Source organism: Protopterus annectens, chromosome 16.part0 (genome assembly GCF_019279795.1).
Source record: "Protopterus annectens isolate FY-2018-M chromosome 16.part0, PAN1.0, whole genome shotgun sequence".
NCBI classification, from domain to species: Eukaryota; Metazoa; Chordata; order Ceratodontiformes; family Protopteridae; genus Protopterus; species Protopterus annectens.
This window is the reverse complement of record NC_056750.1, coordinates 877,873,249-877,897,442: the sequence shown is the minus strand read 5'-3', so window position 1 is coordinate 877,897,442 and position 24,194 is coordinate 877,873,249. Positions and strand designations below refer to the sequence as shown.

The 24,194-nt window shown below is 36.7% G+C and overlaps 1 protein-coding gene across 2 annotated transcripts in view; it reads left to right on the top strand.

Annotated features, from left to right (window-relative positions):
• The window catches only part of TUFM (Tu translation elongation factor, mitochondrial), a 144,658-nt gene that overhangs the window by 105,908 nt on the left and 14,556 nt on the right, over positions 1 to 24,194 (top strand). For both annotated transcript variants that reach the window (XM_044058531.1, XM_044058530.1), the window contains exons 9-10: positions 12,952 to 13,103; positions 18,315 to 18,434. In XM_044058531.1, coding sequence (XP_043914466.1) covers positions 12,952 to 13,103; positions 18,315 to 18,434 — 272 coding nt within the window. The remainder of the gene's footprint in view (positions 1 to 12,951; positions 13,104 to 18,314; positions 18,435 to 24,194) is intronic.

Sequence of the window (24,194 nt, the reverse complement as noted above, 5' to 3'; positions counted from 1 at the left end):
TATTTCTAGATTGTATAAAGTTCTGACAGAGTACAAAACTAATTTAAATGGAAAAATTGTGGAATTGTGGAAACGTGTAACATTGTATCATAACTCTTTAATCAGAACAGAAATTCCAGGTATTAAATTCTATTAAAAATATATCCTGGTCTCAACTTGGGCATATATTTACTGAAAATGTTATACAGATCTTTCCCAATTCCATATAGATTGGCCAAAATAAATAAATAACGGCACCATTAAATGTTGGCAGTGTACCAAGATTTAGGTTTTCTTTATGACGTTAATGTACCAAGATTTGTAATGCAGGTTGGATGCGTGTAATTTTGACTGTTTGTGAAATCTTTATGGCTTGATTCTTTTTCTTTAGTTAGGTTTCTGTTCAAGGATGGTCATCGTAAGTTGTAAATCGAGAATCTGTACCCACTCGACCATTTTTGAAGTGGCAAGGAATAGTATTAAGTAGTGGTCATCAATTTCGCCGCCATCCTTTGAGGAATTTTTGTCTTCCTTAAAAGAAGTAGACTTAACTGATACTGAAGTAAAGGAAAGTAGGTTATTTCTAAGACACTTTCCAAGAGTCCTTGGACAAAAGTATTCTCTAATGAATTCATTTCAGCAGAAAGAACTCTTCCTCCTGAATTTGTTTCTATTTATATAACATATTACTACTACACTCTCCGGAGTATCACAGTTTGCTTTACTTAATATCTCACAGACATGTTGTATATATTGTATGTAGTTTTCTTCCCATTGGAAAAAGACTATTTTCTTTTATTTGCAATTGTATTGTTGCTATTTACAACTGTATTAAACATATTACTTGTTAAAAAAAAAAAAAGTTGCAGAAAAAAAGAATAGGCAACACCAAAAAAAGTTACTAGAAAATCAAAACCAAAAACACAAGTTAAAGCTCCTGCTGATGTGTAGACTGTAACCAATTACTGGATAAAGTAACGGCACAGAGTCTGTTGATACTGAAAATAATTGAGTACTTTCATCTTTAATGTTGCAAGACCATTTCAGAATAATCCAAAAAGAAAAATGGAAACACTCTAAAACAACAAATGTTTAATCCAAGTTCAAGTTCGCTGATAGTACAAACTGGTGTAAAAAATAAAAATGTTAGATGTTAAAACCATTTTTAATAGGTCACATAATCTGATAGTCTCAGTACCATAGTCTGAAAACCTCCCTAAAAATATTTTAACACATTCAATACCATGTGTATGAGGTATTGATGTAAACAATGAATCAACGTCTGTTGTCACCGTATGGGAACTAGTAGGAAGTTGTTCAGTTGACCATTCGTATAACTGCCTTAAAAAGTGTTAGTATCTTTTAAAATAGTTTCTCTTCTCTCTAGCACTGGTCTCGGATTTTTCTCTAAAAACTTGGCGGCCATTTAATATGTTCACTTGCAAGTTTTTGAAGAATTGGTAGAACAGGATATTTATATTTTATATATGAAGAACAATGTACCTACATTTTATAATTTAACTAAGGAAGAGACTGCTGCTATTCACCCTTTAATAAATAATCCAGACCTTGTAACAAAAAATGCAGGTAAAGGGGGAGGCATTGCTGTAATGAGCGAAGATTTTTATATGGAAAAAATGAAGCTTGTTACAAGGGGATGAATACAGTAGCATCACATGGAGTGAAAGTAATAGTTTGTCTCAAATTAAAGGAAGCATTGAATGCTTTTCATGATAGTGGTAAGCTTGATGATAAAACGTTTGATTATTTGTAGAAAGTCCAAAAATACCTGTCATTTATGGGATACCTAAACTGCACAAGGATCCGATTAACGCACCCATGAGGCCAATTGTGTCTGCTCATGGGTGGGTTACGGAACCCCTGTCTTAAGTTTTTAGAGAAAAATCTGAGACCAGTGCTAGAGAGAAGAGAAACTATTTTAAAAGATACTAACACTTTTTTAAGGCAGTTATACGAATGGTCAGCTGGACAGCTTCCTACTAGTTCCCATATGGTGACAATGGACGTTGATTCATTGTTTACATCAATACCTCATACACATGGTGTTGAATGTGTTAAAGTATGTTTAGAGAGGTTTTCGGACTATGGTACTGAGAGGATCAGATTATTATGTGACCTATTAAAATTGGTTTTAACATCTAATGTTTTTATTTTTGACACCAATTTGTACTATCAGTGAACTTGAACTTGGATTAAACATTTGTTTTAGAGTTTCCAGTTTTTCTTTTTGGATTTGATTTAGTGACTGAGAACTGGTTTAACTTCCTCACAGCTGTTTTTGGAATACCATTTCGGAATAAATTACTGATGGATTACTACCCTGTGCATTATTTAAGAGAAATAAAACACTGCATGCTCTCTTAATACTAATCAAAATCAATCACAGATTGTACTAACTATACACTTAATCAGTTAAAAGAAGAAAAAGATGGAGTATATGCAGTTAGTATGATCTGTGATTGATTCTGAATCGTGACAGAATATGTAATTTTTAGCTTTACTTCCTGATGTGTTGTTTTAGAGGTCAATGACTTGTTTTTTACATAACTTCTTCAGTATAAATTAAAAACAAAAGCACTCAATTATTTTCGAAATTAGCCTTCTCTGTGCCGTTGCTTTATCCAGTTGTTATTAATTTCAATTTTCTAGTAATTAGTAAAGTGTAGTGGAAGTGCTTAATGTTCTAAAGATGTTCCCTCCATTTTTTTTTATCTCCTTTACATTAGGGGAAGGAATTTGTTGGAACAATACATGAATTTTCAGGAGGAGGAATGAGGTTTAAGGGAAGGCAGGCACTGAAGAATTTGTATAATGTTGGAATAAGGAGTAATTGTTAAAACATGCATGGATCTTCTTTCGGCTTTTCCCAGTTAGGGGTCGCCACAGCGAATAATCTGTCTGCTCATGATTGGCAGTGGAGTTTTACGGTGTCGAGTTGCCAGCCCGGTGCCTAACCTTCCACAGAAGGCATATACTCACACCTAGGGCCAATTTAGTCTGTCCAATCCACCTACTGCATGCATGTCTTTGGGATGTGGGAGAAAACAGGAGCACCTGGAGGAAACCCACACGACCACAGGGAGGACATGCAGACTCCGCACAAAAGGCACCCCAGCCGAGAATCGAACCGGAGAACCTCTTGCTGTGAGGTGGCAACACTAACCGCTGCACCACCGTGGCTGCCCGTTAAAACCTGCATGGATACTATATGAAAATGTTTATGGTCTGTTTTCTCTTCTGTTAATGTATGTGTACCTACATCACTGTCTAAAATGGGATTTAATGAAGATGTTTAAAAAAACAAGTAGCTTGGGTGGGAGACGAGCTGAAGAGGATTGCCTGATAGCGATGTGGTTTGGAGCACAAGCACACAGAAGGGAAGGCTGTGCATGCTTCACAGGGAACAAAAGGGCTGGTCAAGATTGGCATACAAGCACAGGCAGTGAATGGAAGTAAATGGGAACCAATTTAAGATGAACAACTGCACAGGAAAGTTGATGAGTCAGCGAGATGAACGGGACTGGTGAAAAGCTACTTTCTCAGTATCAAGGAAGTACTGTACCTTCAGAAACTCTTAAGGGAGGGCTAAGGAGGCGTATGAGGGTATTGAAGTGATTGATCATGGACTGTTTTTTTGAAACTGTGATATGCAGTGTGTGTTGCATAAAGGTATTCTAAATATGTTACCAGCAAGGTCTGGAAAAAAGAAGCTTAAAAGACAGATGCTTTTAAGGAAGACGTTCCTGCCAAGTATATTTATCCAGTTACATGAATGGTCATGCCCATGCTTGCTTCCCCACTTTTTTTCATTGTTTCTTAACTGGAGTTCTTCCAAGATAGTGTCTCATATTAACTTGTGCGCTGAAAGTGTGTGACGAGCAGTATGACTGCAGCTTAGAAATGTGAAACTACAGAAAAAAGCAGTAGGTGTAGTTACAGGGGAAATGAACAGGCAAAACTAGTGGTGGGGGGGGCAAGTCAGGAAGTACAGCAAGTAGGAGGAAGGAGAAAGCTGCTGGGGTAGGAGTTTGGGAATAAGCAGACAGTGGATTGCTCCCAGAAATGGGGAGGATGCAAAATGAGAAGACTGCATGACATTTTGAGAGGGTATAGCTGCATGAATGCAGGCAAGAAAAGATTATTGCAGCAGGAGATGGAGAACAAGTAAAAGTAGTATAATCAATGGACAGAATAATTGTGTAGGCGGCTGAAATTAGGATGTTGGAATAATAGAAAAGGTACTGTTGATAAAAAAAAAAAAAAAAAAGGAGATGAGGGGGAAGTTGAGGAGTGGAACAGAGAATGATCCAGTAGTTAACCAAAACATGGTCAGTTAACAAACAGGTCAAGAAGGTGTTGGGGAAACTTGAAAAGATGATTAGGATACCAACATGGACATGAAAGAGGCAGCTGCTTTTATTGCACAGATCTAGTTCAACCCCAGAACAAGTGACAAGAAGGGAAAATGATAAGGAATAGTTTTTGGTGTTGCAAATTGGAGAAGGGTGAGTAATTCATATTTTGGTAATATGAATGGGTGAAGAGACTGTGTGATAAGTAAAGTAAATGAGTCGAGAAGTAATGAATAGGTTTATAGGTAAGTACTGGGCTAGTTTCCCTTGCAAGCCATTTTAAGCCTAGCCAATTTCACTCAAAGGTGAGAACCAAACCCTGTACCTTGTGTCTTGAGTAAACACCTTGACCATTATGCCAGCCTCAACAGGCTGGGAAAAATATGGAGTCAGAACTACATTTGCACTGGAAATTCTGCAATTAGGAATGAAGAAAGAGGAGAGGCAATTGTGGAGAGCAAATGGAGGAGGAAGACACTGGTGGGGGGGTAGATGGGGACAAATCTAGTTGGCAAGGAGTGCAGAATAAAGGGGGGGAGGGGATCTGAGGGCCTTCCTGCTTCACATATTTGTATCAGTAGTGTTGTATTAGTGAGAGTGGCTGTATAGAGAAATGGAATGCATTTCACCCTTACAGGACTGTGTCTCTGCCGGTTGTTACAAAAACAGTAAAAATATCTCAAAAATATAATGGTTACCAATCCATTCATCACCTGATAGGAGCAACTTATAACTAGCCTGTAGTTAACTGCACTGAGGCAGTGTGTGACAGGCTACTTGCCCACTTACATACGAAGACTGCCAACCAGTAATTTAAGATTTTTTTTTTTCAAAAAAATTTTTTATTAAATTTTGTTAGTAAACATGGGCATAAAGTATTAAACAATATAAAACAACTATTTACACTATATACAAACATCCATGGTAACATTGTTTTATCCAAGAAAGGTAATCAATATTTATCTAACAGTCTCTCCAATTTTTGGCAAGCTAGTCTTTTGTGTGTTACATTTGATCTCTGATAAATAGTTTGCATTTCTTTTTTTATATATAGATTTTGCTATTGAAACAAACTCAGTAAACATAAGGTCTTGCTTATTTTTCCAGTTCAATGTAATTTATTTTTCGAGCAATAGCTAGAATTAACCAAAGAACAGGTAACTGATGTCTAGGAATCACACTTGGGGTGTGAATTGAATAATTGTACATTGAATAATATGAAAGAGCTAGTAATTTGACAGTTGTCAGACCCACAGGGCTTTTGCGAAATGTCTAAAATCACTCCAGTATTGTGTGAGAGTTCTACATTCGATGAACATATGAACCCAGTTAGTTTCAAGAATATCACCACACCTCCAGCATTTGCTTTCATTACTCTTGGTTATAAGGTCAATTCTGTGTGGAGTGTAAAAGCTTCTATGAATAAATCTCCAGGTATATAGTATCCAATATAAATATGGTGAAGTGTTTTTTATTGAATTTAATAATGGTTTCTTATTATCGTTAGATAAAGGTTCACCATTAATCTTTATGGAGTAATTCCAAAAAGCTTGGTCAAAAGTAATCATGTCTTCTCATAGGATTGTATATACAGGTGATATGCTTAATTTATGTTTAATGTTCATCGAACTGCACCATATGAATAGTTGTCAATCTTGGTATAATATCAGTTTCCAGATTTATTGACACTTTATTTTCAACAAACTGCCTTAAAGATTGAATACAGAGCCAAATTATATTTGGCTAAGAGAAGGTTCATTGGTTGGATGTTCTTATTGTGTCTAAACTGGTGCCAAAACTTTAGATTATTCTCTTCAAGATTTCGCATCATATTGATATTGAAGGTATCTAGGCAATCTGGTGTATAAGCTATGGGAAATGTAATGAAAAAGGTGTTCTTTAGACTATAATTGTTGATTTATATTTTTGAAAATGTAAAATATTTGGTTTATACCATGTGAGAAGTGGCCACATTTCTTATTATATAAGCAATATTCATGGAGTATTCAAAATATTTTGTGAATTTCAAAGGTTTCCTTAAACTGGATTTCTGAGTTCTCAGAGGAAGTTATATGTATTTCATGTAGTTGTTTCCAGTTAGGTGTATATGGATGAAATCCAGTGTAGTAGTATGTTAATAATAACAGATTTGGAATATCATTCTATGTTGGGAAAGCCAATCCCATTACTGTCCCAGGCTCTAACATGCCATTTATAGGCTGCTATTGGTTTCTTTGGGAACCATAGAAAAGTTAGTAATAGGGAATCTATTTGTTTAAAGAATTTCTTAGGAGGAGGTAAAATCAATGATTGTATGTAAAATAAAATCTTGGGCAAAATCATTTTTATTAATGTAAGTCAGTCTTCCATGGTGAAAAACATTTTGTTCCACTTTTTAGTCAAGTCACTGATTATAGCTACCAGTTTAGTAGTTAAATTTAATAGTCTCATTCCATTTATTCGTAATACTTATTCCTAGATAATCTATTTTATCGTTTTCCCAGTTGAATGTATTATATTTTTGCAAATTATTTATTTTCTTATTGATTAAAAGTGTTTTGGTTTTATTTTGGTTAAAATTAAGCCCTGAGATTTTTCCAAATAGAGTTATGGCATTCATGATATGTTGTAAAGAGCCTTCTGTGTCACTGGATTTTAGTAGAATATCGTCAGCAACAAGCTGAACTTTTGGACAGTATCTCTCATTAACTTGAAATCCTTTGATATTTGGGTTATTTCTAATAAATGTAGCAAAAGGTTCCACCGATAAAGCGAAAAACAATGGGGATAGAGGGCAACCTTGTCTAGTTCCGTTATGAATTTTTACTGAGGATAATAGACATGAACCAGTCTTAACAAATGCTTTAGAATTACTATAAATATTTAATATAACTTTAGTGAAATCTGAAGAAGAATGACCAACTAAGGGAATCTAACGCCTTATCAATATCTAGACTAATAATAGTTTAATTGTTTCTTGGTTTTGTTTGCAATGTCTATTAGAGATAGTAGCTTAATAATATTGTTGTGTTCTTTTCTATGTAAGATAAAGCCAGTTTGATCAAAGTGTATTAGATTGGGTAATATATTCTTTAGTCTTTTGGCCAGAATAGACATGAACATATTATAATCAATATTTAACAATGATATAGGTCTGTAAGAATGCACATAGTTGGGGGTCCTTACCCATTTCAGAATGGGGGAAATTGAGTACTTCTACGAAGGAGGAAAAATTGTCTTGTTTAACTTTATTGTGTGCTCTCGAAGAATTTTTATACGTTTCTGGGATTATCCCATCTAACCCTAGGGCTTTATTATCCTTCAGATTTTTAACTTGTTCTTTCACTTCTGCTAATGTTGTTTGTTTATTTAGGGTACTTTTTTGGTTTTGATAGCTTAGTCTTGATATTTTCTTGTAGAAATGTATCTATTACATTGTCTGAATCTAGTGGTGATTGCATGTCATTGATTGACCGATAATGAGTTCTAAAGGCTAAATCAGTTGTTCTTTTCACTGTGTTGTATTTAATTTCATTAATGTGATTTTTGTTTATTAATTTGTTTGGATCTGATAGCTAGTTTATGTAAATGTCTGAGGTTTACTGAATAGGACTGTAGTTTAATCTTTTCTAAGTTTATAGCAACCTTATGATTCAATATTTCTAAATATTTGTGGTTTAGCTTAGAAATTTCAGTAAGTACTGCATTATCCTTTGATTTTAAATTTAGTTTCAACTTATCTATTTTGGCTTGTAAATCAGAAAGTTCTTTGTCCCATTCCTTTCTCCTTTGAAAATACCAAGCTTTAACTCCACTAAAGATGTGAACTTTTAATGCATCCCAGAGTATATCTATTACGTCACCATTATTGTTTTCCATAAATGCATTTATTTCTTTTAATAACCACTCCTTAAAAATCTTTTAACTTAGTAACATAGGCTGGGATTCTTTGAAAAATTATATATTTTTTCACAGTTAAGCTGAACAAAAAGACATTGTGGTCAGAGAGTGGACATGAATGTATTGCAACATCACTTATTTTAGAGTAAAGTGCGTTAGACACAAAAATCTTATTAGTTTGTGTGCCAAATCGGAAAGAATAATGAATGCATTTAAGTGAATTTTGAACTCTTAAATTATGTATGTGTGTCAAATTCATTGTGGCTATAAAACTGTTTACCTTTTTAGCTTGTGTCATTAGTTTAACCTTACTATTTTTAGAGGTGTCTTCATCTGATAACAAGCAACTGAAATCTCCCACCAGAATAATTTCTCCCTTTGCATGTAAAGTAATGAGATCCAAGTATTTCTTCACATGTTTAGTTTCTAGACCAGGAATCCAATATGAGTTTACCAGTGTGAAGCATTTCTTATTAACTTCTAGCACTACTAAGCTTAACATTCCGTCTTTATCTGAAAAGGTGATTAAAATGTTAGGTAGTGTACAAGTATTATTCCATAGTATGAGTACCTCTCCTTCTGGCTGTAAAGCAGGAATCCATGAGAACTGTAAAACCATTAAATGATCATTTTTTGCAAATCCTTCTCCAGCAAGAAGATTATCTGAGCTCTGTGCATTTTAATGAATTTAATTAAACCAGCTCTTTTGACATTGTTATTTAAGCCATTAATATTTAATTATAAGCATTTATAGATCATTTGTTAGTTATATTTAGAGCATCAACAGTACCTTCCAGGTATACTGACTTGAAGTAATTCATGAAGTTATGTTATCATGGATGAGTCCAAAAATCTGTAGAAACGAATTCTGAAACCAATAACTAAGAAAACATACGTACATGGAACCTAAAGTTCCAGGTTTAGTTAACTAAACCACCCTTTAACACATTCTCACACACCAAAAGCATACATAAATAGCTAATGCTTTAAATGTAGTATATACAAACGGTAAAGTATTTCTAAGGTAACGCAAACAAATCTGAACATAAGTCCATCAGGCAATCTCAGTGGATTCGTATATAATATTGTGTAAACCACTACTAGGCACTGGAAAATAAGGAGTCAGTTTCACCAATTAACCTAGTTGCTTTATCGGCATAAGCTTCTAATACCTATATATTTTATACCTGTATTACAGTCTCTTGTGTTTATAACTATAGCAATACAGAAAGAAAGAAAAAAAAAAGTGGGGAGACGTATGTTGTTTTATTAACACTAATTGAACAGAATAGAGTGACCTAGAACATTTTAACAATCCATTCCTACAGTGTATGTGGTCATACAAAGATTTGAATCCTAGTATCATAACAACTGAGTCTGATTTATATGGTTTTAAATCTGCATCCGTGAGAATACCTAATATAGATTAAAGTTGCTTAAGCATGAAAGCAACAGAAGGAAAAGGGACTCAATCCTATATATATATATATATATATATATATATATATATATATATATATATATATATATATATATATATATAATCTGCATTCAGAATATTAAAGACATTTGTTGTTTAGTACTCAAATATTAATAATTATTTAGGACTGCTATCAAGGCATGAAAGCAAAGAATGTTATCCTGTCAGACTTCAGTGTTTCAAAGCAACAGACATACAGTAGCATTAAAATGCAGTTTTCCTCATTAGACTAGTAAAATAATCACTCCATTAAAGTCCTAGATGCATAAAAGAAGAAAAAAAACAACCATAAAAGTTACTTTTTCTCCTAGTTTCATTTTCAGCTTTACTTCCTGGTTTCTGAGTCATGCATGAGTTCAAAGGTCGTGTGATGTCCTTGCTCACTGTATTCCTGCCTCCAGCTTCTGTAGCTTGCTGTTAGTGCCCTGTAGATGCTCGTGAAGAAACAGTCAGAAGCTTAGAAAAGGCATTTTTGGCGGGAATTTCAAACCACTAAGTTTTCTCCATTCTAAAGAAGCATAAAAAGTGCACGAGCAGCCTCCACAGTGAAAAAAAAAAAACATGAACAGCCCTTCTGTAAAAATGTTGGGTAAGTAAGATTTTCCCCAGATCAATAATTTACATCCCTTAAACTAAATTAGGTTAAGAATTAAAATTGGAGCATTTAGTTAATGTAAAGCACTGAATGTTGATATATTACACTAAAGTAAAGACGTATATTAATCATGATGTGAACATCTTTCAAAAATGTCAAGAGGAAACACTAAGAAATGCAGATTTTTAAGTAAAGACATGTATATTAATCATGATATGAACATCTTTCAAAAATGTGAGTAGGAAACAAAACTATCTTAAGGGCACTTTTGTTGTGGGGATTCATACAGTGTAATCATAATAGACTAAACAGTAAGTGTTACCCCATTACTAACGCACATGAATGCTTTACTTTGGAAATCATGAATTAATAGTAAGATAGCATGACTTTTGTATCCCAAATGAATATATAATGAAGTTAACTGCGCCCCGGTTATAGTAAACATATGGTATGAAAGAAGAAGAAAAAGAAGAAAAAAAAAAAAAAATATATATATATATATATATATATATATATATATATATATATATATGTGTGTGTGTATACATACAAACACACATCTCTCTCTATATATATATATATATATATATATATATATATATATATATATATATATATATATATATATACATACACACACACACACAGATACATACATGTATACATACATAGATATATGCCTATGCAAAATAAAGACCTTTGTTTTGTATATGTATTCCAATAAAATATTATGTAAAATAGACACTTTACCTTTGTTTTGTGTAGATATTCCAATGAAACATTAAGTAAAGAGTTCTGCAAGAAAGTATTTAGTATTATTTGATAACAATCCTATGTCTCAATTTTTTTATTTGCACTTTCTTTGACAGTACAAGTGTTCTTAGTTGCATGTCTTTTTCAGACTCTGTGTAGACCATTCCATGTCCTCTATTATCGGTTAGTATTTCTTTTCTTGTGAATAAAGTCCAAAGCCTCTGACAAAGAGCTAAAGATCTCACCTTCTGGTAAAAATATTTTTATCCTGGAGGGAAAGAGAATTTGTGCTTTGATAACATTGAGATTTTATCAAGGGAACACATTATTTCCTTCTAGATATGAAGTATAGTCATTGTCAAAATGAACGAGTTTGTCCTTTATCTTGATGGGAGAATTATTCCATGCAGACTTCAGAACCAAATCCTTATCTTGGGAGGACAAAAATCTAACAACGATGGATCTGGGGTTAGGAGAAACTGTTGTTGAAGCAGGTTTTGCTAGAGACTGGTGAGCCCTCTCTATACCGAAGGAAAGGGCTTCAGGGAGATTTAGTGCTGTTGGAAGCCAGTTATTAAGAAAGTGTATCATATCGGTTCCCTCTTCCTTTTCTGGTACTCCATAGATTATAATGTTTCTGCGTGACTTACTTTCTAGGTCTTCCAGCTTTTCTGTTAGTTTTGTATTCTGTTTCAAAAGAAACTCATGTTGACTTTCACATTCCATCAGTCTGCCATCCATATCTGTTACAGATTCCTCTATAGAAGCAATTTGTTCATAATGCTTTTTAGCCACTTCATTAAGAATGTCCAGCTGCTTACTACAGTCTTAATAGTTTCTATTTTATTCTCTAGTTTGTCCATTTTTATAGATAGTTCTTGAATAGTAGTTATTAATGTTTGCAGCTTCTTCTTTACCACACTGTCCAGATGAGAGTTCTTCTAGTTACTTGTACTTGGATTTCTTGAGGAAAAGCTTCTTGACAAGAAAATTAACAAAAACTTATGTTTTAGTACTAATTTTTGAAAAAATAATAAATGACCTATATTCACAAATCCTCTGATATGCTTTTGGATTCGTATTTCCAAAAATTAGATTAAATTTCCTGTCAGAATAAAAATGTTATAAGCAGAGCTAATGTTCAGTGCTGCTAGCAGTCTGGCATCTTGGCCACGCCCGTCAATTTAAGATTTCTGACTACTCAAAGTATGGCAACTTCCAGTCAGTAATGTACAACTCATTACCAGATATCCAGCAATGTATAAATGTTTCTGGCTACTCTCTTGGATATGTATAACTACTCTGTGCTGCTCACCAGCTTGTGTACGATGACTCATTTGCATTCTTGACTCCTGATTGATAGCCAAGTTATAAAAGAGAACTCCTAGCTGGTGACTGCTTGTAATTCAGGTACCTCTTTCTTCTTCAGGCTGACTTTTCACTGTCTGTTACTTTTGTTCAGAAGCATTGCTTACCTCAACCACCAAATTTAACTAAAAAATAAGTACATGGGTCTTGAATTCATACATTTCTTCAGTTAGGGATTTTCGTCTGCTGCCTGTACCCCCCTGAAACAGCTACAGTCTTGTCTGGTCACAAATGGCGGTTACTGGGACTTTAGCTTTCCAGAGTCATTGTATAGGAGAAGGTGGTGTAAACTGACAGGTTAGTTGATTGGCTGTTAAGCACTACTGTGTGATTGCTTTCATATCTCTGACTATGTATTTTGTACAGTGTGCTTTTTAATGTTGCCCTCTTGCAGACTGTATTTGGCACCAGCTCACATAGAAAGGAAAACCAGTGCATGACTCTTCTATCTCTGCACTTATCTTAACTAAAATCTGCATTTTTTTTTTTTTGCCGTTTTCAAGGGATTGAAATGTTTCATCAGAACCTTGATCATGCAGAAGCAGGCGATAATCTGGGTGCCCTAGTACGGGGACTAAAGCGTGAAGATGTGAGAAGAGGAATGGTGATGTGCAAACCTGGATCCATCAGACCTCACCAGAAGGTCGAAGCCCAGGTACTTTACATGATGCATGGTGATCAACCCTGGATTGAAGTCCATGCTTGCAGTACAATACATTGATGGCTAAACAGGGTAGTTTTATTACAGAAATAGTGTGTGAAGGGCTGATTAAGTGATTATTAGGAGTACATAAAATGGAAGACTGCTAACAGAATGTGACTGAACAGTTTACCTAGAATCATTGCTGGTGTCTGTCAGTGTATTTCAGTCACATAACTGTTGTTACTCTCCCTGGAAGTATCCAGTTTGCACCAGAGTTGCTGTACTTTTGTTTGTTTTTCTCTCTCTTTCTTCTAGCTTCACTTTTCTCCGGGGCTGCAGTTGGCTTCACCTGTGTAGTGGTATTGTAGCTACAGCACTTCAGTAAGGTCATGTATAACATGTTCTGGGAACATCTGAGGTGTCAGACAACTACACTATGTTCTGTACATTAACAGTACTTCTGTTACTGCTTCCTTGTCATTTCACCCATAGGGGGTGCTATGGTAGTGTGCTAATCTACCTTTCCAGTACAGTTGTGTTTGAATGGGTCATTTGTCTGAAGTTTTCACAGTATTAAGTCAACATGATGGCTCAGTGGTAAAGGATGTTTCACATCTCCAGTGTCTCGTATTCAGGCCTGACCTCCTATTGCTATTTGTGGAGTTTGTATGGTGGTATGTGTCTGCGTGGGATTTCTCCTGTGCAGATTTCTTCTTCTAAAAGTATGCTGGTTAATTAGACAAGTTTAGTGTACATAAATATTTACTCTTGCTGTTTTAGTCCAGGTGGTGGGTGACGAGGGTCTGAGAAAGTTATCAGTTGTACAGTATCTGCAAGGATAGCTGCGTTTTTTCAGCTCGCATGTATTTATACATCCTGGCGTGATTAACATTATAAAACAGTGTTCACATCATTTTTGGCAACACCACCTCTTTTACTTTGCACTTTTATGCTCACCTTTCTTGGGGACACTGCAATTTGTAATGTTACATAACCCAGCGACATTTTTCTGTAGAGGAGAACATTGTTCCTTACTAGTTTGGGGAGTGGTCTCCCCCCACGTGCTGCCCCCCCATCTGTTTGTGTTGTATTTCAAAGTTCATTTTTTTTTTTTTTTTTTTTTTTTTTTTTTTTGAAGGGGAAAACTGGGAGTTGTGAAGTTCCTTCTCATAGTTTCACCAGTTTATACTAAACCAATGGCATGTCTACCTTTTGTGGGCATGGCTAGCAGTGCCATAAAAGAAGTACCCTTGAAGGTGAATAATTGTGAAGATGGTGGTAAAAGATAAAGTTACTTTGGGATATACAGACAATACTTTTAAATACAATGCTGGAGCAGAGGGATGTAGTGAGATGTTGCAGTAAAAGGGAGTAATATAGAGGAATGAGTTGTAATAGTGCTTAGTTTGGCATAGTTAGACATTTGTGGCCAGTGACTATTGAGATGTTTATGGCATCCTGTCCATTAGACCATTGAACTAATTGAAGTTTGAATGCTGCTGTGGTTTTATGGCCCTGATGTAGGGGAAAGTTGTTCCTTAGGCGAGGGGAGGAACTGGTTGATGAATTTATCCCTGAATTGGGACTCTACATTTTAGTGTGTAAACAGGTCTTTGGAGTGGGTATTAACTGAAATTTTCTTTTCTTTTTTCAACTCCTTTATTGAATTATTACTTTAAGATATGGGTAAAACATGCATTTATGTAAAAGAAAAAAAAAAAAAACCTATTAACATGTTCCTAGTTACATCAGAGTGTGTGTGTGTGTCTCATCAGTCCAACATTACAGAAATTGCTCAATTCCTGCCTTCCCTTAAATCACACTCCTCCAAAACATTATTCTGCATGTAGTTCTTTATTGTTTTTGAGGAAAATGAAGTTGCAGAAAGCAGGGTTTGACCAACTTGAAATGCAAAGAGCAGATCACCTTGCAGGAATATGAGGCCTGCAGAAAATAAAGGCAGGGTTTTTAGTCTATCTAAATAAGAGCAGTTTGTTAAACCTCGGATTCCTTTGGTTATAAAACCCTTGGATCTTTCTTCTTTTGAAAAGTTGTTTAAAGCTGTATATGCCAGATGAGTGTGTTTTTCTGAGTAACCCCCATCATTTTATGGACTCTAAACCGATTCACTTTTATAACCCTGGCTCTCAATGTTTCTTACTAATGAAGCCTACTTTCTGAAGGAGCTATAACCCTTACTTTCACTCCAGATTTGTTGTTGATGCTGGCTTCTGTAACGTGGAATCTAATAACACACTTTCTAATTCTCCCCTACCTTGCCTGGTGAATTCCAAGGACCGTAATTCTAATCCTACTTTAAGTGAAACTGAATGTGCATTGTGAGGGGAATACATCCCATGGCCAGAGTTGCAGTCTTTCAGAATAATCCTCCATGCCAAGCCACAGTGTTTCGAGTCAGTTTATGCAAGCATCATGTGTGAGGGGTCCCCCCCCTCCTTTCAGTGAGATACAGGTGGCAAAATTCTCTTGTAGAAAACTTTCATGAAGTAACTATTGAGTTTTAGCATTCACTATTTGTGACTTGCAGTTTATTTTCTGAATTACCAGGGTTGACAAGATGGGTCTTCACAGTTCTGATGGGAAAACCTCTCCTCTCCTGTCCTGACAATTTCATTCTGGTTTGTGTTAATTTACATCTGTGGTATTCTGTTGACTAACCACCAGTTTTTTATGCTAATTCCTAAAGTATTTCCAAACAACAGACTTCTTGTCATTGGAATGCAGTCCTATCCCCAGTATTCTTGGCAGTTCTGTCCAGGAAATGTATCCTTTTCTAATATTTATTTATTGACATTTGTTAACCGGGTTGGTCTAGCTGGGCCAGAGGCCCATTTTCAGTGGAGACCCGAGGAGAAAAGCTCCAGTTACATAAAAAATTTAAGATTACATGGGTAACAAATAGCAAGTAGCAATACCAAGTGACACTCCCAAAACATGTCTGTATAAATTTGAACATAATCAAACATATTTAATTACCCTAAGAAAAAAAATCACAATGTAATAAATACATTAACGTTTTGACTGTACAAACAAGTTATATACAAGTGATCAGAATTTTTGCCTAGGCTTCCTAGGAAGGTATATTTGCTTATAGGAACTCAGAGTGAAGAAACACCATTCGATAAAGGGGAATTAGGTAGGTTCTAAACAGGGACAAGATTTGGTGTTAAGGTAAAGCTTGAGTTCCTAGTGTGCAGGATGTATGATGGAGCGTATGTGCAGAGGAAGTTTGTTCCAAGCTTTGGCTACTGAGCAGTTGTATATTAGTTTGCCTATGTTCTTCTTTGGATGATCTACATTCGGAAGTTGCTGGTTAGAGGTACTGAGGGCTCTAGAAGGAAAGTAGGTAGATAAAGTAGTGAGAGCTGGACAGGAAGAAGGTCTGCATAGAATGGCATGTATAACTTGAAATTGAGAAAGTAGCAGTGGTTGAGGGAATTCAAGCCATTGTAATGAGTTCAGGGCAAGGCAGTGATGGGAGTTGTAGGGGGGAGTTGGTAATGAATCTTGCAATTTTGTGGTAAGTTTGTTCAAGGTGTAGTAGCTTGTATATTGTTTAGTATTGGGGCTGTATAGGGAAGTGTGGGAAGGAGGAAGGACTGTGCTAGGGAGAGTTTAGCATTTGAAGGAAAATCTTTTGTTGCAATAAAGCAGGCCAGGTTTCTGGTGTGGTTTTTTTATTCCTTGCAGTAAGTGTAAGTTGAATTTGAGTTCATAATCAATAGTGACACCTAACAGTTATGTGTGGTTCAGGTTTTATGATAGTGTTGCTGGATGTTATAGTAAATGTGGATTTATGGTTTTGAAAGGGAGTGGGGGGAGAGAGCAAGAGCTTGGTGGTCTTGGGGTTAAGGATAAGAAGATTGTCAGATTACCATTTTTCTGTGGATAGAAAGGATCTTGAGTAAGGGTGTGAAGATCTGTAATACTACTGTATGAGAAGATTGTCTGCAAGAAGTGAAGAGTTCATTTATGAAGATGTTAAATAGAAGGGGATCCAAGATTGAGCCTTGTGGAACACCAGTTGGAACAGATATATAGGGAGAGCAGGAGGAGAGCCATTTGACAGATTGCTGCCTACTAGATAGAGAGAGCTGGAGAACCAGGCAAGGGAGGTAGTAGATAGGTTGAGGTTAAATAGCTTAGTAAGGAGGATAGAGTGAGAGACTGTATTGAAGGCTTTGGAAAGGTCAAGGAAGAGGCAGGATATATGGCTATGGTATGAGTGAAAGGGCAGTGGATGTGCTGTGGTAGGGACGGAACCCGTGCTGTGTGGGAGTGAGAAGGTTGTGTTGTAGGAGGTGGTTGAGAAGTTGAGTGAATGCATTTCTCGAGTATCTTAGAGAGGGGAGAAAGAATAGCAATGGGACAATAGTTAGATGGATCAGTAGAGTTGCCACCCTTATGTAGTGGGATAGTAAAGAAGGATTTTCAGATAGCAGGAACTGTAGCTTCTTGTATAGATCTGTTAATGAGAATGGATATGGGATAGGCTATAGATTCAGCAGCAAGTTTGAGGAATATTGGAGGTAGGTTATCGGAAGAGGGAGAACATGGTTTAAGTTTTAGAAGAGATTTAATGTAAGAAGTTGACAGTTGTAAATGAGATTCTGGTTGTGGGGGTCGATGGGGGTAGTGGTAATTGAACTGTAGTGCTGGAGAGAGTAAGGTTAATATCTGATTATACCAATTCATAAACATTAGGTCACTCAATTTTGACAGATTTCCTGAAAACGTGGAAGTATCACTTGTTACTAATGACTTACAAACAACGAGTAATTCTAGTGTAGTGCATTGTGTGTGTGGAGAATGACTCTGTGGTTTGCATTTTCCACCATTGCATGCAATTCAAATGATGCCCCTCAGTGTTAAACTGTTATGATTTTTTTTCTAATGTCATTCATGTCCTTTCCTTGGTCATTTTATTTATTTTTTCAATTAAAGAAAAACTCCAAAGAATGCTGTAACACCCTAAGGAGCTACTATTGCTAAATTAAAGTACACTTAAAGGGACTGTTGACACTAATATAATGCTTCAGAACATCAGCAAGTACACTGTTTAGACTTGTGCAATGTAAATATTTGAAAGCAGTTCAGATTGCTTCCTACAAAACCTCTCAAAGAACACAAGCTAAAAGGTTTTTAGTAAGGAAGTGAAACACATCAGCATGTCAGCCAAGTAACTAACTGTGTTTCTTCTAGGTATATGTCCTCAGCAAAGAGGAAGGAGGCCGCCATAAACCATTTGTGACAAACTTCATGCCTGTTATGTTTTCTCTGACATGGGATATGGCATGTCGAGTTGCTCTTCCTGCAAGCAAGGTAATTGAGTAGATTTGTAACAGTCATAATTATGGTAAAAGAAATTGCAAACAGCCGTTCGTAATAACTGAGCCTTAAAAATAGTGCAAATAAAATGTGGTAATATTTGTACAAAGACTTGCTTACTAAATATTTTAGACAGTACCAGTGCTTTGCATGGTAGTGTGCAGCTTAGGCTAGCTCACTAGTCGCAATCTTTTATATATGTCAGCTGAATGAAATGTTTGACATTTCCATCAATTGTTACAGAAAGTGTAGATCAGACTGTGTAACTTTAAGATGCATTTCCAGATGTAGCTCGTGCATATAAATACTGAGCATATGCAGGCAGCATTGCCATTTTGAGAGAACAGCCAGAGTGTTATATGATTGCAGTAGTCGGTCAGTGTATAAGTTTGTTACAAGGCTTCATTTCTGATGTTTGTAACAAAGCTGCTTAAACAGAACCTGTGAATGTTTGTTTTATCCTGACCAGACGAGTGACATGGTGTTCGAACCAGGATTAAGGGAGCTGCTGCTCCGAGCCATGAGGTGCAGAGTTGAAGGTGAAGGCAGACCAAGCAGGTTGAGTGAAACTGAGCACAGACAAATGAAAAAGGGCCAGAAATGGGCTAAAGGTGAAGAAAACTGCACAAATAATTTATTTGGCAAACAAAATGTAACAGTTCATTTATAAGGCACAAAATGCATTATTAATCAAACGAGTAGCACAAAACGTATTAAGCAAACAAAAGGCACAAACTGCGTTATTAAACGTAATGTTCGAAACCACGATGTTTGATAAAACTAGAGAAATTATTCATAAGGGCTCAGAATTACCTTTGGTTTTCATAAAGAGCATGTTTAAAGTAAAACTGGCAGAAGAAAAGTATATTGGGCATAAGAGATTAAAAAGGCATAACGAGTGCAATAAAAGGGGAAATTAAGCTTAAAGAGCAAGGCAACTGCATCTTTTTTTAGTAAAGGACAGTGTTTGTGCCAAACTATTTCCCATTGACCGAAGCCATTCAAGTCATAACTAGAGTTGTTAGAAGTATCTGTGTGTGCAAAGTGTTTGCAGTGTGAGCTTTAGTACAGTGCAATTATTTCAGGGTTTGCAGTGTGCAAAGTGCAGTCAAAGTACAGCCATTTTGAAAAGTTTCCTGTGCTGTGTGCATTTGCAGAAAGCCGCCATTTCAGAGTGTTTCTAACACTATGTAGAGTTATTTTGCAAAGTACAGCCATTTTGAAAGGTTCCTGTGCTGTGTACAGTTTATTTGCAAAGTGCATTAATCTCTTCAGTGCATCTTACTCTGAGCTTCTGATGTGTACAGTTTATTCTCAAAATACACTCATTTTGAAGTTTTTCTTACATTGATAAGGGGTGGTTTCATGAAGTGACAATTTGTTTGCTCCTCTAATCCCTAAAAATATTCTATATGTAAATTATATTGTCTGTCCATCTAATCTCTGTAAATAATATATTTGTTTGTAATATGAGACATGTTATGATGATTTGTTATTCCATGGAGCTTTTCTCCCCAGGCCTCCACTGAAAATGGACATGCATCCAGTCGGACTATCCTGGTCAACAAATGTAAAATAAAGTGCAGTGGTTTCAGTGTGTTCTTGTGCTATGGAGACTCTATTTGGCAAACTTCAGTTACTTCAAAGAGTTTATGCTGTTGGGCATGATTACAAGTACTGGCACAAAGTTCTGTCATATATATTTGTGTGTATGTTTGTACATAATTCCAAGTGTCTTCACTACTGTGTTGATGTGGCAGAGGCATTTTGCAGACTAAATCCACTTGTGTTTGACCATAATGTAGCAGAGAATTGGAGAGTATTCGAGCAGGAATACAATATTTTCATAAAAGCAGCTTTTTCTGACAAAGATGCACATACAAGGGCATTCATTTTGCTTAACTTAGCTGGGTCAGAAGCTATTGAAAGAGAACGTTCATTTGTGTATGCACCAGAAGTATATGAAGGAGAGGGGGTAAACCTTTATATTGTGGTACCGGCTGAATTAAGGGAAGACCCTGAGTGCTTAAAATGTAAATTTAGAGAAATGTGCAACCTCCAGGCAAATGTTACACCAGAGGGGCACTTATTTTACACGACACCAAAAGCCAGGTGAAGCTTTTGCAGCTTATATCACTGCCTTGAGAAATAAAGCTAAAACGTGCCGATTTGGTGACTTGAAAGATGAGCTAATAAAGGACAGGTTTGTGTGTAGTGTTAATAGTGCTGCAGCAAGAAAGATTTTGCTTTGTGACAGTAATTTAACATTGGGCAGAGCTATAGAGATTTGGCAAATCCATGAGCTCACAGAAAGGCACACAAGTATGCTTATAAGTGATGAGCATGGTTTCAACGGCCTCAAGTGCAAACATAGCATGTAACGTGGCAAGCAGAAATAGGCCTAAGGTGTAGCAAGGAGAACCCGGAGCTTTCTAGCAAGATTCAAGACTAGTTCAATTAAGGGAGCATGCTCAGTGCAGTAAGAGTGGGTCAGCAAAACAAAACCCAAGTCAAGTTTTATTGTTAACTGTTGTAATTGTGGAGCCAACCATGAGTCTAAAAGAGAGAAGTGTTTGGCATTTGGTCAGCAACGTCACAAGTGTCAAAAATGGAACCATTTTCAAAAGTAGTAAATCAAGCAATTCAGTTATTAAGAAAGGTCACTCAAAAAAACAAGTTGATCATGTAGACAGCTGCAACCCTACTTTCTGTGTAGATGGCGTATTAGTGGTCAGTAAAGTGGTTAATGCAGTAGATTTGTTGGCAAAGAGTGAAGTATTTTGTACTGTCCTGATCAATGGAAAACCCACAGAGCTCAAAGCAGACACTGGTTCAAAGTGTAATGTAATGTCAGTGGAAACATTTTGCTAAAGAGAAGGTTGGTGAGCAATTTAATTTGGTCAACTGTGCAAAGCTTGTTGCGGTGAAGAGATTCAAACCGAAGGCTCAGTAATGCTTTCATGCTATTCGGCTGAGAACAGTTGTAGCTTGCAATTTTATGTAGTCTGAAGACCTGTGCGGTCATTATTAGATCTCCAAGACAGAGAATGAAACTGCTTTCTTTTACCAAAGAAGTCCATCATGTAAGCACATGTCCCAGTTCCGGCTTCATAGGTTTATACTAGGCTATCTGCCCTAAGGCATTTATAAGCCTAGCCCAAAGTTTTGTGGCTTACGCCACCCCTTATATGAAAAAATACTGTACCCATTAGTTTGTTGTGCCTCTGTCCAGCAGTGACACAGAGATGATTCCTGGGGTAAACCTACAATCTCCCATCCACAGGTCAAGATTTCTCTTGAACAGAGCCAGCGAGGTGCTCTGCCTCACATGGACCGGGATTTTATTCCACAGCATAGGGAGTCTGAGTGATAAATCTATCCCTCCAGCACGTCCTATTTATATCCGTGCTAAGGTTTAAGTCGCTTGCTCTGGTGGTTTTGTTGGATTTGGATTTTTTGAGGTGGAGCATGTCCATTAATTCCGGGTTGGACGTGGCCTTGTATGTCAGGCACATGTCACCTCTGAGCAGACGGTATGTGACTGAATAGAGCTGGAGTTTCTTCAATCTTGCAGCATATGACAGATTTTGGAGTCCCTTTATCCTTTTGGTGAGGAACTTTTGGGGTCTCTCCAATTGCTGCAGATGTCGGGTGAGATGCATCCCGAATGGGGCATTGTACTCTATCATTGGTCTGATAAGTGAAGAGTACAGGGGAACAATGACCTCACTAGATCTGGATGTGAATCCCTTCATGATCAGGTGGGCAATGTAGAAGGTCTTTCTAACCACTTTAGCAACGTGAGTGTCAAAAGAAAGGCCACTGTCAACCTGGGTCCCCAGGTCCCTGATGACCTCTTCTGTGCTTGGTGGATTGCCACCTATATGGTAGCTTGGGATTACCTTGTTTTTCCCGAAGGGTATGACTATACATTTTTTCAGAGTATGTTGATGTTTTCAATAAGCTAGGCAAACTTAGTTGCATACTCCTTGAAAGTAGACCCAGAGGTCAGTCCAGTGGTCAGAACCAGCAAGGAGACTTCCAATAGCTATGCAGGACAAAGTCAAGGTCCATTTAGTTGGTTCTGTGACTGGACAAATCACACCTAGCTGCACCATTTTGTCTGAGTGGGCATCTTCCATGGTAGCTACTCGTAAGAAAAATTCAGATGAGATCAGTAATATGCACTGACCCAAGAGACTTGAACAAGGCATTAAAAAGACCTCATCCTATGAGTACAGTCAAGGAAATTGCAACCCTCATGCCAAATGCCACTGTTTTTCTGTCGCAAAGAGTTAATTTTGGTAAGTAATGCTTGATCGCAAATCTTGATTCCTCAGGATGCCTTTTGGAATAAATTCTGTCAGTGAACTCTTTCAGCATCCAGTGGAGCAATTTTTTTCAGGCTACCCATGTGCAATAATAGTTGATGATTCACTGATTGGAGGTAATGGTGAAGCAGGGCATGACAGAAACCTCAGGAAAGTTCTGGACAGTGTGTGTGAAGTGAATTTAATGCTCAATCCTAAAGTGCAAATTCAGACTACAAGAAGTTACTTATGTAGGTCATTTATTTACCAGTACAGGCTTACAGCTAGATCCTTCTAAACAAAAGCAGCTGTTCTTGAGATGCCAGGTCCAGACAGTGTCCAAGATCTATGGTGTTTTCTTGGTATGGTTAACTATTTGGGCAAATTTATCCCTGACTTTAGTGAGTTATCAGCACCTTTTAATAGAGGTGACATGCAGAGATGTTGCATGGTCATGGGTAGAGCACTACCAGAGAGCATTTGATAACCTCAAACAGCAAATTGCTAATCTGCCTAAATTAAGATACTATAATGTCCACAAACAAGTAGTTCCTTCCTGTGATGCTTCAAAGTTCGGTCTTGGTGCAGTTATTCTTCAAGAGGGCAGACCTGTTGCCTGTGCATCTAGAACTCTTACCCAAACTGAGATGCAGTATGCTCAAATTGAAAAGGAACTTTTGGCAATTGCATTCGCATGATCGAAGTTCCATGATTATATTTGTGCCGAGCAAACCAGATAGAAACTGACCATTAACTTCTAGTTACTATTCTAAAGAAGCCTGTGCATTCTGCTCCAGCAGGACTACAAAGAGTGATGCTCAAACTGCAAAAGTACAATTTCAAAATAGTCTATACAAAAGGTTTATCTGGCTGATACATTATCCAGATCGCCCAGAAATACTACAGAACACCTTGATGCAGAGAATTTTGACTGTCATGGAAGTGTGTAATTTTTCTACCCTGAGACTTTGAGCTGAGAGATCATACAAAGACTGATCTAATTTTGCAAAATCTCACCCAGTTCATTAATGTAGGATGGCCGTCAAAGCAATATTGTGTACTGCCAAAAGTACAACCTTACTTCTCATACAGAGATGAGATGTTGATGGGAGATGGTATCATTTTCAAAGGTCCAGAAGTTGTTATTATTGCTTCCTTACAGCATGAATGCATTCGGATTTTACATCATGGCCACCCAGGTTCTGATTCTACCAAAAGAAGGGCAAGCGGACTAGTATTGTGGCCTTCTCTGGCAAAATACATTGATTAAAGTGCTTTCTTCAGTGTGCAACAGTACAGTAGTAAGCCACATTTGCAAAAAGAGCCACTTCAGCTAAGCCAAATTCCTAAACTACCTTGGTCAACGGTAGCAACTGACATATTTGAGTGGAACAGTCAACATTACTTAGTGTTGGTAAACTCTTATTCGTACTGGTCTGAGATC